Source organism: Ranitomeya variabilis, chromosome 7 (assembly GCF_051348905.1).
Source record: "Ranitomeya variabilis isolate aRanVar5 chromosome 7, aRanVar5.hap1, whole genome shotgun sequence".
NCBI classification, from domain to species: Eukaryota; Metazoa; Chordata; class Amphibia; order Anura; family Dendrobatidae; genus Ranitomeya; species Ranitomeya variabilis.
In genome coordinates, this window is record NC_135238.1 from 115,235,830 (window position 1) to 115,254,507 (window position 18,678).

General features: G+C 47.3%; 1 protein-coding gene across 10 annotated transcripts in view; it reads right to left on the reverse strand.

The window, feature by feature from the left end:
- GULP1 (GULP PTB domain containing engulfment adaptor 1) overlaps positions 1 to 18,678 on the reverse strand; it is a 1,809,167-nt gene that overhangs the window by 107,887 nt on the left and 1,682,602 nt on the right. For all 10 annotated transcript variants that reach the window (XM_077275671.1, XM_077275676.1, XM_077275674.1 and 7 more), the window contains one exon: positions 18,398 to 18,492. In XM_077275671.1, the coding sequence (XP_077131786.1) occupies positions 18,398 to 18,492 (95 nt within the window). The remainder of the gene's footprint in view (positions 1 to 18,397; positions 18,493 to 18,678) is intronic.

An 18,678-nucleotide genomic window follows, 5' to 3' on the forward strand; every position in this document is an offset into this window, starting at 1 on the left:
GGAAATAACACACTGGCAAATATGTGGCCTTTTTATATTTTTTAAGCTAAATAGTGCTGTATATAGAATTAGAGTATCAGAAAGAAAAAAAAGGGGTACACCGGCCTACAATGCCCAAACGTGGACCACGCAGATGAATGACGGCTGTCACGGAAATACCACACTGGAAAACATGTGGCCTTTTTATGTTTTTTTTAACTACGGTAAATAGTGCTGTATAGAATTAGAGTATCAGACAGCATAAAAAGGGGTACATCGGCCTACAATGACCAAACTTGGACCATGCAGATATATGAGGGCTGTCACGGAAATACCACACTAGCAAATATGTGGCCTCTTGTATTTTTTGAATCTAAATAGTGCTGTATAGATTTAGGCTGGTTTCACATTTGCGTATACCTGATCTGCGGACGGCTGCGGACTTCCTCCGTGAAGCCCCGCCCTCGGCCGCACCTCCGCCGCTAGCTCCGCCTACTTCTGCATGCGGCCCGCATGCTGCCTGCGTACCTATCTTTAACATTAGGTACGCAGGTCGTGCGGCTGTATGCGGATGATGCCGCATGCATCGTTTTGACGATGCGGCGACCAGCGTAGGACGCAGCATGTAGCATTTTTTTTTTTATCCGCATCGTCAAAACAACGCATGCAGCATCATCCGCATACAGCCACACGACCTGTGTACCTAATGTTAAAGATAGGTATGCAGGCAGCATGCGGGCCGCATGCAGAAGTAGGCGGAGCTAGTGGCGGAGGTGCGGCCGAGGGCGGGGCTTCACGGAGGAAGTCCGCAGCCGTCCGCAGATCACGTATATGTGTGAAACCAGCCTTAGAGTATCAGACAGCAAAAAAAGGGGTACACCGGCCTACAATGAACAAACTTGGAGCACGCAGATATATGATATATACGGGCTGTCACGGAAATACCACACTGGCAAATATGTGGCCTTTTTATATTTTTTGAAGCGAAATAGTGCTGTATAGAATTAGAGTATCAGACAGCAAAAAAAGGGGTACACCGGTCTACAATGCCCAAACTTGGACCACACAGATATATGCAGGCTGTCACGGATATACCACACTGGCAAACATTTTTTATGGTTTTTTTTAAACTAAATAGTGCTGTATAGAATTAGAGTATCAGACAGAATAAAAAGGGGTACACCGGCCTACAATGACCAAACTTGGACCATGCAGATATATGAGGGCTGTCACGGAAATAACACACTGGCACATATGTGGCCTTTTTATGTTTTTTTTTACTAAATAGTGCTGTATAGAATTAGAGTATCAGAAATAAAAAAAAGGGGTACACCGGCCTACAATGCCCCAACTTGGACCACGCAGATATATAAGGGCTGTCACGGAAATAACACACTGGCACATATGTGGCCTTTTTATATTTTTTTAAGCTAAATAGTGCTGTATAGAATTAGGGCATCAGATGCAAAAAAAAGGGGTACACCGGCATACAATGACCAAACTTGGACCACACAGATATATGAGGGCTGTCACGGAAATACCACACTGGCAAATATGTGGCCTTTTGTAATTTTTGAAGCTAAATAGTGCTGTATAGAATTAGAGCATCAGACAGCAAAACAAAGGGGTACACCAGCCTACAATGACCAAACTTGGAGCACGCAGATATATGAGGGCTGTTACGGAAATACCACACTGGCAAATATATGGCCTGTTTTTTTTTTAATGCCAAATAGTGCTCTATATAATTAGAGTAACAGACAGCAAAAACAGTGGCAAAACGGCTTAAAATGCAAAAACTTGGAGCACGCAGATATATGAGGCCTTTTTCGGTAAATTTAAAACACAAAAAAATAAAAGTGGCACAAGGCTAGCACACACAACTATGTTGCGTATGCCTGACAAACTATGATTTTTCAACAGGCCTCAGTCTGACAGAACAGACTGTATATTTGTGTTTTTTGGGGGTGAATTTATGGAAAAAATATAACTAGGTATATAGTAAAGAAGCTGCAGCAGCAGACAGTTATGGAGCTTTGGGAGGGATGCAGTGGGAGCAATGGACGCACATACAGTGCCTGCAGGCCTTGCACTGATGTAGATATGCTGTGCCCTGCCTACCTAGCGCTGCAATATCGGGACCCACGAATTAGCCCTATAAAGGACTTTTGGTTTCTGAGGAGTTGTGGATTTAAGAGTGCAGGTCTGCAACTAACTCTAAAAACCGTGATTCTGACCCTATCTCAGCAGCAGCTCTCCCTACTCTCACTGACTCAGGAACATAATGTGGCGAGCAGGGCGGCACCAGGTCTCTTATACTCGGGATGATGCTGTGCGGCCAAGCCAATCACTGTATGACCACAGCAAAGATGGCTGCGGCGTTTCATGGCCTGGCAGACAATCTCTGCACCATGATTGGATCTCTAAATTCCGCCAAAAACGATGGATGGAGACACCAGTTACCGCCGAATAATCCCGGAAATGCTCGGTGCTCACCGAGTACACCAAGCATAGTTATACTCGGGCGAGTAACGAGCAGTGGTGAGCATGTTCACTCATCACTATTCAGGACACTCCATTAGATACATGAAAACAAGAGAATTGGAGTACAGGTCCAAATAATTATACTTTATTTATACAAAAAATATGAATCAAAAAGTAATTACATAATCCACTACATAGATAAAAGCTGATTTTGTGCTGAAAACGCGCCCCTCGGCTTATACACGAGACATTGTCCCAGAAAGACAGCAGGGAAGGGGGAGCAGCAGAGCAGCGGGTCACAGAGGCAGGAGCTGGTGGCTGCAGCTAAAGCCTGTGCCCACTGCTAAAGAGAAATTAATATTCACTGCGCTGGCAATGAATATCCATCTCTCTTATAACGCGCAGTTACAGCAGGAGCCACCAGCTTCCAGCACGCATCCTACATACCTTCCCTGCGCGCCCTCTCTGCATCTCGCTCCGGCCAGCACCAGCAGCTCTTCCTGCCGAGCGATCACGTGGCCCCGCTCATTAAGGAAATGAATATTCAACTCTCCACTCCCATAGGTGTGGAGTGAATATTCATTACGTTAATGAGCGGGGACAGGTGATCGCTCAGCAGGAAAAGCTGCTGGCGCCAGAACCATGCATACAGGGATAGGGAATAAGGAGTCATTTATACAAGGATGGGGATAAGGAGCCATGCATACAGGAACCGGGACCCATGCATACCAGGATAGGGATAGGGGACAATGCATACCCAGCTTATACTCAAGTCAATAAGATTTCCCAGTTTTTCATGGCAAATTTAGGTGCCTCGGCTTATAATTGGGTTGGCTTATACTCGAATATATACGATAAGTGGTGAAATAAAATCCAAAGTTTGTCAAAACAGAAGAAAAAAAGTTGCCATTTTCCGAGACCCATAAGGTCTCCATTTTTCAGGATCTGGAGCTGGGTGACGGCTTAATTTTTGCGTGCCGATTTGATCTTTTTATTGATACCATGTTGGTGTAGATATGATCTTTTGATCGCCCGTTATTGCATTTAACAAAAAAAAAGTAATTTTGCCGGTTTAGATTTTTTTTTTTTTGCGTTACGCTGACTATCGATCAGATTACTTCTTTTTATATATTGATAGATCGTCGATACCAAATATATGTATGTTTTATTTTTTATTTTGAATGGGGCGAATGGGGGGGGTTGATTTACACTTTTTTATTTTTTAAAAACATTGTTTTTTCACTTTTTACTAGCTCCGATAGTCTCAATGGGAGACTAGAAGCTGTGGTCATCCGATCGCTTCTGCTACACATAGCAGGGCTGCAGCCCTGCTCTATTTAGCAGAAATGCTTACTTGCTATGAGTGCCACTGCCTACCATGCTCATAGCAGAGCAGCAATGACAGCCACAGGGGTCTGCTGCAGACCCCGGGTTGTCATACCAACCCATCGGCGACCTACATTCATGTGACATGGGCGCCGATTGGCATGGTTTACGACGCGTTTCTGGCACGTGCATGTTAAGTGCCACTGTCAGACATCGACGACAACAGCATTTAACATGTTAACAGCTGCGGGTTGATCGCAATTCCACCAGTGCCTGTTAGGGGCACATGACAGCTGATCAGATGAGCTGTCATGTGCAGGAAAAGGTGCAGGCTCATCCCTGCACCAAATAGGGGGAGGCATCTAATGACAGACAGTGCACGTCATTGGGTAATAAGGGGTTAACAAATGTAAACAGTGTATATTATTGTATATTTATTCACCGATTATACACTACCAAAAAATCTTTGTTGGTATTCATTAAAAACCTATAAAATCTAGAATATATTGTAAATACACCCCAAAACATGAGAACTGAAAAAGTGATATGATAATAGAAAAAAAATATCAAGAAGTCAAGCATAAAGGGCATGACCCTATTTGTCAACTACTCTTGTTCCTACCTGTCCGCAGAGGTTGTCATCCTTTTAAAACACAACTAGCGCCACCGCTCCTCGTTAACTAGCCCTGGTAGTCCTCGCCACCGATGCCTTTTCAGCCACACCCTGTTGGACACAGACTCCCCCTGCAGCCTCCCCCTGCTGGATGCAGAATTCCTTCAGTAGCCTCACCATGCCGGACACAGACTTACCTCAGTAGCCTTCCTTCAGCAGCTTCCCCTCAAAAGCCTCCCCTTGCCAGACGCAGCATTCCCTCAACAGCCTCACCCTGCTGGACACAGACTTACCTCAGTAGCCTCCCCTCAGCAGCCTCAGCCTACCTGATGCAGACTCCCCTCAGCAGCTTCCCCTTTCCTTATTCTCCTCAGAAGCCACCTTCTCCTCACTTTTTTCAGCAGCCTCCTTTCTCCTCAATTCCCTCAGTAGCCTCCTTTCTCCTGATTCCCCTCAGCAGCCTACCCTCTTCTCACTTCCCTCAGCAGCCTCATTTCTCCTTACTTCTCTCAGTTGCCTCCTTTCTCCTAACTTCCCCCAGCAGCCTCCCCTCTCCTCAGCAGCCTACCCTCTCCTCACTTCCCTCAGCAGCCTCCCCTCTCCTCACTTCCCTCAGTAGCCTCCTTTCTTCTCAGTTCTTTCAGCAGCCTCCCCTCTCCTCACTCGCGTCAACAGCCTCCCCTCTCCTCACTCCCCTCAGCAGCCTCCCCTATCCTCAGCAGCCTACCCTATCCTCACTTCCCTCAACAGGCTCCTTTGTCCTCACTCCACTCAGCAGCCTACCAACTCTTCAGCAGCCTCCCCTCTCCTCACTCCCCTTAACAGCCTACCCTCTACTCACTTCCCTCAGCAGCCTCCTTTCTCCTCACTTCCCTCAGCAGCGTGTCCTCTCCTCAGCAGTTTCCCCACTCCTCACTTTCCTCAGTAGTCTCCCCTCTCTTCAGCAGCCTCCCCTCTCCTCACCCCCCTCAGCAACTTTCCCTCTCCTTACTCCCCTCAGCAGCCTCCTTTCTCCTCACACCCTCAGCAGCCTTCCCTCTCAACACTTCCCTCAGTAGCCTCCTTTCTACTCACTTCCCTCAGCAGCCTCCCCTCTCCTCATTCTCATCAGACTCTTTTCTCCTCACTTCCCTCAGCAGCCTCTCCTATCCTCGGCAGTTTTCCCATTCCTCACTCCCTTCAGCAGCTTTGCCTCTCCTCACTTCCCTCAGCAGCCTCCCCTCTCCTCAGCAGCCTCCCCTCTCCTCACCCTTCTCAGTAGCGTTTCCTCTCCTTACTCCACTCAGCAGCCTCCTTTCTCCCCACTTCCCTCAGCAGCCTCCCCTCTCCTTACTTTCCTCAAGAGCCTTCTCTCTCCTCAGCAGCCTCCCCTCTCCTCACCCCCCTCAACAGCCTTCCCTCTCCTTACTCCTCTCAGCAGCCTCCTTTCTCCTCACTTACCTCAGGAGTCTCTCCTCTCCTCAGCAGCCGCCCCTCTCCTCACACCTTCAGCCGCCTTCCCTCTCTCCACACTTCCCTCAGTAGCCTCCTTTCTACTCACTTCCAACAGCAGCCTCCCCTCTCATCATTCTTATCATCAGTCTCCTTTCTCATCACTTCCCTCAGCAGCTTCTCCTCCCCTCAGCAGCTTCGCCTCTCCTCACTTCCTTCAGCAGCCTTCCCTCTCCTCAGCAGCCTCCCCTCTCCTCACCCTTCTCAGCAGCCTTCCCTCTCCTTACTCCCCTCAGCAGCCTCCCGTTTTCTCTCTCCCCTCAGCAGTCTCCCTTATTCTCCCTTACCTCAGCAGCTTCCCCTCTCCTTACTTCCCTCAGGAGACTCCCCTCTCCACAGCAGACTCCCCTCTCCTCACCCCCCTCAGCAGCCTTCCCTCTCCTTCCTCCCATCAGCAGCCTCCTTTCTCCTCACTTTCCTCAGCAGTCTCTTCTTTCCTCAGCAGCCCCCCTCTCCTCCCACCCTCAGCAGCCTTTCCTCTCCACACTTCCCTCAGTAGCCTCCTTTCTACTCACTTCCCTCAGCAGCCTCCCCTCTCCTCATTCTTCTCATCAGTCTCCATTCTCCTCACTTCCCTCAGCAGCTTCTCCTCTCCTCAGCAGATTCCCAACTCCTCACTCTGCTCAGCAGCTTTGCCTATCCTCACTTCCCTCAGGAGCCTCCCCTCTCCTCAGCAGCCTCCCCTATCCTCACTTCCCTCAGCAGTCTCCTTTCTCCTCACTCCCTTCAGCAACATCCTTTCTCCTCACTTCCATTGGCAGCCTCCCCTCTCCTCAGCACCCTTCCCTCTCCTCACTCCCCTCAGCAGCCTTCTTTCTCCTCACTCTCCTCAGCAGCATCTTTTCTCCTCTTCTCCTCACTTCCTTCAGCAGAATACGATCTCCTCAGCAGCCTCTCCTCTCCTCACTTCCCACAGCAGCATCCTTTCTCCACACTCCCCTCAGCAGCCTCTTTTCTCCTCACTTTCCTCAGTAGCCTCCCCTCTCCTCATTCTCCTCAGCAGCCTCTTTTCTCCTCCCCTCCCTCAGCAGCCTACCATCTCCTCAGCAGCTTCCCCTCTCCTTCCTTCCCTCAGCAGCCTCCGCTCTCCTCAGCAGCCTCCTCTCTCCTCACCCCTCTCAGCAGCCTCCCCTCCCTCACTTCATTCAGCAGTCTCCTTTCTCCTCACTCCCCTCAGCAGCCTACCATCTCCTCTGCAGCCACCCCTCCCCTCACTCCCTTTAACAGCCTACCCTCTCCTCACTTCACTCAGCAACCTTTCTCCTCATTTCCCTCTGCAGCCTCACCTCCCCTCATTCCCCTCAGCAGCCTGCTTTCTCCTCAATTACCTCTGCAGCCTCTCCTCACCTCAGCAGTTTCCCTACTCCTCACTCCCTTCATCAGCCTCCCCTCCCCTCAGCAGCCTCCCCTCCCCTCACTTCCTTCAGCAGTTTCCCTACTCATCTCTCCCCTCATCAGCCTCCCCTCTCCTCACTACCCTCACCAGCATCCTTTCTCCTCACTCCCCTCAGCAGCCTCTATTCTCCTCACTTCACTCAGCAGCCTACCATCTCCTCAGAAGCCTCCCCTCTCCTCACTCCCCTTAACAGCCTAATCTCTACTCACTTCCCTCAGCAGCCTTTGTTTCCTCACTTCCCTCAGCAACCTCCCCTCTCCTCATTCCCCTCAACAGCCACTTTTCTCCTCAATTCCCTCAGCAGCCTCTCCTCTCCTCATCAGCCTCCCCTCCTCATCACTCCTCTCATCAGCCTTCCCTCTCCTCAATACCACCAGCAGCGTCCTTTCTCCTCACTCCCCTCAGCAGCCTCTTTTCTCCTCACATCCTTCAGCATCCTCATCTCTCCTCATTCCCCTCAGCAGCCTCCTTTCTTCTCACTTCCCTCAGCAGCCTCTACTCTCCTCAGCAGTTTCCCTACTCCTCACTCCCCTCATCAGCTTCCACTCTCCTCACTTCTGTCAGCAGCCCCCCCTCTCCTCAGCAGCCTCCCCTCTCCTCACTTCCCTCAGCAGCCTCCCCTCTACTCACTTTCCTCAGCAGCGTCCATTCTCCTCATTCCCCTCAGCAGCCTCTTTTCTCCTCACTTCCCTCAGCAGCCTACCATCTCCTCAGCAGCATCCCCTCTCCTCACTCCCCTTAACAGCCTACCCTCTCCTCACTTCCCTCAGCAGCCTCTTTTCTCCTCACATCCTTCAGCAGCCTCATCTCTTCTCATTCCCCTCAGCAGCCTCCTTTCTTCTCACTTCCCTCAGCAGCCTCTACTCTCCTCAGCAGTTTCCCTACTCCTCACTCCCCTCATCAGCTTCCACTCTCCTCACTTCTGTCAGCAGCCCCCCCTCTCCTCAGCAGCCTCCCCTCTCCTCACTTCCCTAAGCAGCCTCCCCTCTACTCACTTTCCTCAGCAGCGTCCATTCTCCTCATTCCCCTCAGCAGCCTCTTTTCTCCTCACTTCCCTCAGCAGCCTACCATCTCCTCAGCAGCATCCCTTCTCCTCACTCCCCTTAACAGCCTACCCTCTCTTCACTTCCCTCAGCAGCCTCTTTTCCTCTCACTTTGTTCAGCAGTCTCCCTTTTCCTCACTGCCCTCAGCAGCCTCTTTTCTCCTCAATTCCCTTAGCAGCCTCTCCTCTCCTCAGCAGTTTCCCTAATCCTCACTCCCCTCATCAGCCTCCCCTCTCCTTACTTCCCTCAGCAGCTTCCTTTCTCTTCACTCCCCTCAACAGCCTACCCTCTCCTCACTTCCATCAGCAGTGTCCTTTCTCCTCACTCCCCTCAGCAGCCTCTTTTCTCCTCACTTCCCTCAGCAGCCTACCATCTCCTCAGCAGCCTCCTCTCTCCTCACTCTCCTTAACAGCCTACCCTCTCCTCACTTCCCTCAGCAGCCTCTTTTCTCCTTAATTCTCTCAGCAGCCTCTCCTCTCCTCAGCAGTTTCCCTACTCCTCACTCCCCTCAGCAGCCTCCCCTCTCCTCACCCCCTCAGCATTCCTTCACTCTTCTCACTCCCTGCAGCAGCCTCCTTTCTCCTCATTTCCCTCAGCAGCCTCTCCTCTCTTCAGCAGCCTCCCCTCTCCTCACTTCCCTCAGCAGCCTTCCCTCTCCTCCCTCAGCAGCCTCCCCTCTCCTCAGCAGCCTCCCTTCTCCTCACCCCTCTCAGCAGCCTCCACTCCCCTCACTTCCCTCAGCAGTATCCTTTCTCCTCACTGTCAGCAGCCTCCTTTCTCCTCACTCCCCTCAGCAGCCTCTTTTCTCTTCACTTCCCTCAGCAGCCTCCCCTCTCCTCATTCCCCTCAGCAGCCTCTTTTCTCCTCAATTCCCTCAGCAGCCTCTCCTCTCCTCATCAGCCTCCCCTTGTCCTCACTCCCCTCATCAGCCTTCCCTCTCCTCAATACCACCAGCAGCATCCTTTCTCCTCACTCCCCTCAGCATCCCCTTTTCTCCTCACTTCCGTCAGCAGCCTCCCCTCTCCTCACACCCCTTAACAGCCTACCCTCTCCTCACTTCCCTCAGCAGCCTCTTTTCTCCTCACATCCTTCAGCAGCCTCATCTCTCCTCATTCCCCTCAGCAGCCTCCTTTCTTTTCACTTCCCTCAGCAGCCTCTCCTCTCCTCAGCAGTTTTCGTACTCCTCACTCCCCTCATCAGCTTCCACTCTCCTCACTTCTGTCAGCAGCCCCCCTCTGCTCAGCAGCTTCCCCTCTCCTCACTTCCCTCAGCAGCCTGCCCTCTCCTCACTTTCCTCAGCAGCATCCATTCTCCTCATTCCCCTCAGCAGCCTCTTTTCTCCTCACTTCCCTCAGCAGCCTATCATCTCCTCAGCAGCCTCCCCTCTCCTCACTCCCCTTAACAACCTACCCTCTCCTCACTTCCCTCAGCAGCCTCCCCTCTCCTCACTTTCCTCAGCAGCATCCATTATCATCATTCCCCTCAGCAGCCTCTTTTCTCCTCACTTCCCTCAGCAGCCTACCATCTCCTCAGCAGCCTCCCCTCTCCTCACTCCCCTTAACAGCCTACCCTCTCCTCACTTCCCTCAGCAGCCTCTTTTCTCCTCAATTCCCATAGCAGCCTCTCCTCTCCTCAGCAGTTTCCCTAATCCCCACTCCCCTCATCAGCATCCCCTCTCCTCACTACCCTCAACAGCCTACCCTCTCCTCACTTCCCTCAGCGGTGTCCTTTCTCCTCACTCCCCTAAGCAGCCTCTTTTCTCCTCTCTTCCCTCAGCAGCCTACCATCTCCTCAGCAGCCTCACCTCTCCTCACTCTCCTTAACAGCCTACCCTCTCCTCACTTCCCTCAGCAGCCTCTTTTCTCCTCATTTCCCTCAGCAGCCTCCCCTCTCCTCATTCCCCTCAGCAGCCTCCTTTCTCCTTAATTCTCTCAGCAGCCTCTCCTCAGCAGTTTCCCTACTCCTCACTCACCTCAGCATCCTTCACTCTCCTCACTCCCTGCAGCAGCCTCCTTTCTAGTCATTTCCCTCAGCAGCCTCTCCTCTCTTCAGCAGCCTCCCATCTCCTCACTTCCCTCAGCAGCCTTCCCTCTCCAGCCTCCCCTCTCCTCAACCCTCTCAGCAGCCTTCACTCCCCTCACTTCCCCCAGCAGTTTCCTTTCTCCTCACTCTCAGCAGCCTCCTTTCTCCTCACTTCTCTCAGCAGCCTACCTTCTCCTCACTCCCCTCAGCAGCCTTTCTCCTCACTCCCCTCAGCAGCCTCTTTTCTCCCCACTTCCCTCAGCAGGCTACCATCTCCTCAGCATCCTCCCTTCCTCTCACTCCCCTCAACAGCCTACCCTCTCTTCACTTCCCTCAGCAGCCTCCTTTCTCCTCATGTCCCTCAGCAGCCTCCTTTCTCCTCATTCCCCTCAGCAGCCTCCTTTCTCTTCACTTCCTTCAGCAGCCTCTCAGCAGTTTCCCCACTCCTCACTCCCCTCAGCAGCCTACCCTCTCCTCACTTCCCTCAGCAGCCTCCCCCCAGCAGCCTCCTTTCTCCTCACTCCCCTGAGCAGCCTCCTTTCACCTCATTTCCATCGGCAGCCTCACCTCTCCTCCCGCCCCTAAGCAGCCTCTTTTCTCCTCCCTTCCCTCAGCAGCCTCCCCTCTCCTCAGCAGCCTTCCCTCTCCTCACTACCCTCTGCAGCCTCCCCTCTCCTCACTTCCCTCGGTAGCCTCTTTTCTACTTACTCCCCTTCAGCAGCCTCCTTTCTCCTCTCTTCCCTCTGCAGCCCCCCTCTCCTCAGCAGCCTCCCTTCTCCTCACTCCCCTCAGCAGCCTCCCATCTCCTCACTACTTTTTGCAGCCTCTTTTCTCCTGACTCCCCTCTGTCGCCTCCTCAGAGTCCTCACACACTGCCAGCCTGCTGCCAACTTCAGTGTCTCCTGTCTCCCATAAAAGTGGCATGCTGTTCTGCTCTAGAATTAAGAAGAGTGTGCAGCATGTCACATGACCGCCATAGAACCATGATGCACTCAGGCCTGCTGCTGCGGCTTAAAGCTACAGCACCGATTTCTGGCCACCAGATGCATTAACAACACTGTATCTTTAAATCACTGCAGTGTTGTTATGTATCGTGCATGCAGTGGCCCTGGGTCCCGACGAGCAGAAGCAAGAGAGGAGGGCCTGGGCTGCCAGCGCGTCTGGGCCCCCCTTTATTTCTACTGCTCACAGGGCCCCACACAGTACTAAGGGCAGTAATGACCTGATGGCGGCTCTGCCTTGTGCCACTAGTAACAGTGAGAGCAGGTGCAGCTAATAGGAGTATTCATCGGCCTGTGCCTGAGTTCTAAACAAATAATTTAAAAAGTAAATAAAACACTGCATAAATAATTTAAAGAAAAACGACATGGAATCCCTTGCATTTTTAATGACCAACCAGACAAAACTGACATCTGCGGGCTGCAACCCTCAGCTGTCAGCGTTATCAAGGCTGGTTATCAAGAATAGAGGAATCCCCACATTTTTTAATTATTTAAATAAATAATTAAAAAAAACAGAGTGGGAGTCCCCTCATTTTTCACAACTAGCCAAGCTACAGTAGACAGCTGTGGTTGGTATTCTCAGGATGTAAGGGGCCATGGATATTACCCCCTCAGCCTAAAAATATCAGCCCATAGCCGCCCAGAAAAGGCGCATCTATTAGATGCTCCAATTCTGGTGCTTTGCCCAGCTCTTCCCACTTGTCCTGTGGTGGTGGCAAGTAGGGTTCATATTTGTGAGTTTGATGTCAGCTTTGTATTGTCCGGTGACATTAAGCACATGGCTTAGTAATGATGAGGCTTTCATAAGACGCTTATCCATTCTGATTCCTATAATTGTATTGTAAATAAACACACAACCAGAATAAAGTCCTTTATTTAAAAAAAAAAAAAAACCACTTACTTTTTCATTTAAAAATAACAAACAGTTATACTCACCTAACACCCATTCCACTATAGCTATGGTCTCCTGTAAAAAAACAAAATAATAAACAGCAATAATACTCACCTAACACCCAATTCCACTGAAGTCAAGGTCTCCTATAGAAAAACAAAAATAATAAACAACCATATCCCTCACCTGTTCATTGTTCTATACCACTCCATAATCCATGTCTGGAGATAAATTATTTTACCGCTGATCAGAGGCTGTGTTTGCCAAACTGTCATGCACATGACTGTGCAATAAAAGCTTGATGTTCCGGGTGCCAAACCTGAATAGTAACACGGACTTCATGACGTCCATGTTCGAGATCCAAGCCCGAATAGTAGATGTTCGATGTGGACCCCAAACTTTATCCTTTATGACCTGTTGTAAATGCGATTAATAGACTCATATCAGTTTCAAGTAGTGCTCCTGAGGAATCTTTGTGGAATCTATAAGGGCAATAGCCTCTAATTCACTATTATTCTGGAATGTGCATGCTGCAACTGCCTTTTCAAATCCTACCAAAGATTTTAAAAAAGGATTTAAATCAAGTAACTAAGACAGCCACTCAACATTCCAGGATTTCTTCTGAAAACATACTTTGGTGGACTCAAGTATGCTTGGGTTCACTATCATTTTGAAAGGTCCAATGATGCTTTAGTGATCTCATTTTGTGATCTTGCTTCTTGTCATCCACATGCTGCAGGTTTCCAGTGGTAGAGGAAACATAGCAGCCCAAAGGCATTACTAAGGCCATGTGCACACGTTAAGTATTTTTCGCGTTTTTTTCGCGTTTTTTCGCTATAAAAACGTGATAAAAACGCGAAAAAGACGCTTACATATGCCTCCCATTATTTTCAGTGTATTCCGCATTTTTTGTGCAAATGTAGCCTTTTTTTCCGCGAAAAAATCGCATCGCGGAAAAAAAAGCAACATGTTCATTAAAATGCGGAATTGCAGGGGATTCCGCACACCTAGGGGTCCATTGATCTGCTTACTTCCCGCACGGGGCTGTGCCCACGATGCGGGAAGTAAGCAGATTATGTGCAGTTGGTACCCAGGGTGGAGGAGAGGAGACTCTCCTCCACGCACTGGGCACCATATAATTGGTAAAAAAAAAGAATTAAAATAAAAAATAGTCCTATACTCACCCTCGATGTCTTCCCGCCTCCACTGCATGCTGTCGCTTCGGTTCCTGTAGCTGGTGTGCGGTGGAGGACCTTGCCGATGACGTCACTGTCCTGTGATTGGTCGTGAGCGGTCATGTGACCGCTCACGTGACCGTGACGTCACGGAAGGTCCTGTGCGCACAGACCAGCTATAGGAAGAGGAACGGACGCCGGTGAGGAGATGTCTGGGTGAGTATAACCTTTTTTTTTATTTTTTTTATTATTTTTAAACATTCTATCTTTTACTATAGATGCTGCATAAGCTGCATCTATAGTAAAAAGTTGGTCACACTTGTCAAACAGTATGTTTGACAAGTGTGACCAACCTGTCAGTCAGTTTTCCAAGCGATGCTACAGATCGCTTGGAAAACTTTAGCATTCTGCAAGCTAATTACGCTTGCAGAATGCTAAAAAAACGCGAAAAAAACGGAAAAAAAACGCAAAAAAAAAATGCGGATTTCTTGCAGAAAATTTCCGGTTTTCTTCAGGAAATTTCTGCAAGAAATCCGCAACGTGTGCACATACCCTAAGGCTGTTTTCACACCTCAGTTTTTTGCCATCAGGTACAATCCAGCGAATTATGAAAAAAACAGATCCAGCAAAAGATGCCGCTGGATCAGTTTTTTTTCTCATAGACTTTTATTAGCGATGGATGGCCTCACGTTTCATCCGTTTTTCGCCGGATCCGTCGAAAATTTGTTTTCCGGCGGCCGGAGAAAATGGACATAGGAACGTTTTTCATGTCCGTCCAAAAAACGGGCTGCAACGGATCTGTCCCCGTCCGTCATTTGCTATAATGGAACCTTATGGCGCCGGATCCGTGAAATGATGGAATTCGGCGACAGATTCCGTTTTTTTTAAACAAATCATACATTTTCCATTCTGGGGTCTCTCTCTCTCTAACTCCCAGATCAGCTAGTCAGATATTCTCCTCAGAACAGCTAGTCGGATCTGGCGCAAAAACGGATCCGTCGCATCAGTTTTTCACAATTTCCGACAGATCCGTTTTTTTCAAATTTTGCCTGATTGTGCCTGATGGCAAAAAACTGATGTGTGAAACCAGCCTAAGTCACTGCCATGCTTCACAAGAATCAAGGTGTTCTTTTCAGCTTATGCTCCATTCTTCCTCCACCAGTCATAATGTTAATCCGCCCAAAAACTTCAAGTTGTTTTTTCATCACACCACAGATTCGAGATATAACGTTAGCATTTTAGGTCAATAGAGATGTAGGTATTGTGCATTGAGACCTTCAGTGTTTAGTATGTTCTTTACTGTACAAACTGAAGCCTCAGTGCATGCTGCCTCCAAATCTTGCAGGTTTTTTGAGGTCACATGAGGGGTTTTAACCTCCTGCCTGAACAGGAATATGGTAGCATCCAGTGATAGATTTTTCTTTTTCGACATTCAGGAAGTGTTCCTTTATCTTTAACCTTGCAAACTATGCTTCCAACCTTAACGCTAGAAAAATTCAATACATTTTCTATCTCTTGATATCCTTTTCCTTCGTTAGGTAAGGCAATAATCTCTTAGCTTTCTAGACCATTCTTTTGACTATCCAAAAATATTAGAGAACTGGAGGCCATTGGCCATGACTGATGAGCAAAAATTGCTCAGAGATGCTGTCAGAAGCTGGTGTATGGTTATATATATTTTTACAGAAGGGCATAACAGCCAAATATGCTCTACACCCTCTATGCAGCCAATAGCACTTGTTAACTGTACATAGACAGATTCTGGCTGGTGACCGACTCATGCAGCTTATTCGAAAACCCCTATTTATTATAATGATGGCTGGAACATACATGACAAGCACTTTTTACTTATTGTTTCCTCCTATTTCCTCATTGATTGTAAGCTTGTATTAGCACTGGCAACCCTGCACTCTGACATCCTCCCCTGGCAGAGATGTCAAGTTACTGCCGCTGTCCAGCACTCCCTCCTCCTTCTACTGCTGCTGCTGCCCAGGGTCTGCGCACTGCTTGCAGATCCCCTGGCATTGTGCTTAGGGCACGCACGGTCCCACCATCTTAAATGGGCAACACAAGCCATTCTTATTATTTAAGGCACCTCCACCTGATGGGAGGCGACTGTGCAACGTTTTTAGTATATTTCCATATCACGCTTGCAAGTTTTCAGGAATCTTATCCCATATACCTGCATCTCTATTAGCCATGCCCGCATGCCTATCAGTCACACCTGCCTGCCTTTCTATCAGCCGTTACTGCCTGTGTATCAACCATGCCCACTTGCCTATCAGTTGTGCCCACCAAGATACCAGTCTTGCCCACCAGTACCTGCCTGCCGATCTGTCATGTTAGTCATTATACCAGCTGTGACTGCCAGTAATTGCCAAGTCTACCTGGCCTTTCCTGTCTCCTGTCCCCTGGAGATCAGCTGCCATCCACAAGAGGTAATTTCTGGGGTAGCACCTCTTCCATCATTCTCATCCCTCCTGTGGTCACAGTATTGTCAGCTGCTGTGCACCCGAGGTCGGATTTGGTGATCCACCTAGTCATGCCCCTCCATGCTCGCCTCAGATCATGGCACAGTGGTTCCACCACCCAGTCCGTTACACTTGTAAGCAGGGCCTTCACTCCTTCTGTAACTGGTTCACTATGTGTTACTTTGTATTGTTTTCTTGTCTGCAAATGTCTCCGCTCAGATGTAAAGTGCTGTGGAATATGTTGGCGATATATAAATAAAATATTATTGCTATTTCTAAGTAGTAAAGATGCTTTCTTTTAAGGAGTTTTATAATTATGACACTGCAGTAACCATTAAAGGTTCCATTTTGTGTTGACTTTGGAGAAACCACTTACTGTATTAATCACAGTGAAATATTTATATGGGTTATTTTTGCTTCCTATATGTTTCTCGACTAAAAAATATTGTAAACAATCACACAATTAATGTCCAATATAAAAAAAAGAAAAACGGTTTTTGGAGAATCTGATGAAAAATATTATAGCTGTTACACCTTCTCAATCATGTTCTTCCATAAACAGAAACAAATTACACACAACCAACACAGAGTAAATATACATTTCTATATATGTATACGCAATGCACAGCATAAATCTGTACACCACCTTTGAAAAGTAAGATTTTATTTAGTGTCTCACTGAATACAAATGCAATTTCCAAAGTTGAGACAATACTTAGCTTCAAAGAACATTTTTTAACCCATAACATGAAAGTAATGTTAATAATATAAGTTTCATTACAAAATCTTCAGTTTTACTCAAATTGGTCGATGCAAAACATCAAAACTACTACACCTGGTACTTTGTATGACCTCCATGATCTTTAAGGTCAGCACCAAGCCTTCTAGGCATGAAATGAACAAGTTGGAGATATGTTGCAAGATCTCTCTGTTTACATTCTTGAAGAATGACCTTTTTTAAAGCCTGGATGCAGAATAGAGATTGATGCTCAACTTGTCTTTTCAGAACTCCTCACAGGTGTTCAATTGGTACAGATCAGGAGACACTTGGCCACTAAATCACTTTCACTCTGTTTCTGAAATGCAACAGATGTGTATTTTGGATCATTGTCATGTTGAAAAAGTGCACGTCTATCAGGAGCAGAGAGTGATGGTAGCATCTTCTCTTTCAATATAGAGCAGTACACCTGTGAATTCATGATACCATCAATGAAATGTAGCTTCCCGGCATCAGCAGCTCTCATGTAGCCCCACATTACACTGACAACATCAGGTTTCACTGTAGGCACAATATGCATTCAGTTTTTTTCAGTAACTAGTTTGAGTAAAACTGAAGATTTTGAAAAGAAAGTTATATTATTAACTTTCATTTTATGGATTGAAACTCAGTCTTGTCAACATTTTGGAAATTATTGTTGTGTCCAGTGATATTAATTAAACTCTTACTCTTCAAAGTAGGTGTACTCATTTATGCGGAGCACTGTATCTATTTGCATCTGCAATGATAATAGACTACTAACCATCTCTGCCGCTAAAATCCAATGAAGCATTAAGGGAAATCAAAAAGACAAAATCAAGAAAGGCTTTAAAAATAACATAAGCAAAGTCATTATGAGTAAATGTTAATCAATGGCACATACTTTTCTTTTTTGGGGATAAATGTAGTTTGGCCTAGGTGAGAGCAAAGATTTGTAGAAAATTGCTTTTCTTAATTATGTACTATAATAGGATGTAGAAACTTTCACAATTTTTATTTTATTTGTCAACACGTGACATTTAGAGTGGACATTCCTAGACTGTTGGTCCCAATCACACCCAGGCACATTCTCTACTGTATGAATTTTTCGATAGCAATTTAGCTTCATTTTATAATTTTCCACACTTTAATAATACTAAAATTAACACGTTTACTTGTATCGATTTTATTACATAAGACTCTAAAGCCATATAATGTTTTAAGTACAAGTTTTATTGACTACATAAAGTGCAGTACCATGAATCAAACTATTTTAGTTCTGAAAGTCTCAACCATGAAAATGCAATTATCAATAACAAGGACAAGAGAGTTAAAGGGGTTGTCCAGCATTAAACTCTTTGTGACTGCAGACATGTGAATCCTTACATCTTTGAGAGTGCAGTGTATTGAGCGGGGCCAGAAATGGTCTAGTTTGAATGTGGTTGGAAGTATTCATATTGGATATTCCCGCTATTTACACTGTCGGCATGTGAGAATCCTCACAGTGCCTGGCGCGCGTAATATGAGGATTCACAAGTCTGCAGTCACAAGGAATGACTGCAGACTTATAGTTTACTACTGGACAACCCCTTCAATGATCTGCACCAATATCTACAGAGTGTTCATATAAGCTCAAACTTTGTTTTATATTTTCCATCTTCAAGGCAAAGAGCCCACAAAGATGTTTGTATATTAAGCTTCACATAGGTCTACACCAAACAATCTGATTATATATATAACCCTGGAATAAGCAACCTAATGACTTACCTGCATCTCATCCAGTTTAGACTGTATGTCTGGTGTATAGTCACCCACAGCACAGCAAAATGGATCAAATGGTTCAGCACCAAATAAATCTTTTTCTGCAAGACATGATACACCTAAGTCAATAATGTCATATCAGCTACTGCTTGTAGTCTAAAAAAAGTTTTAAATGAGTAAAATGAGGACTAATTATATCACTTTTGGACCCAGCAATATAATATTATGAAGTCATGGGCACAATGATGAACTTATTCTGGAGGAGGATCCACGAGATATGCGGAAGT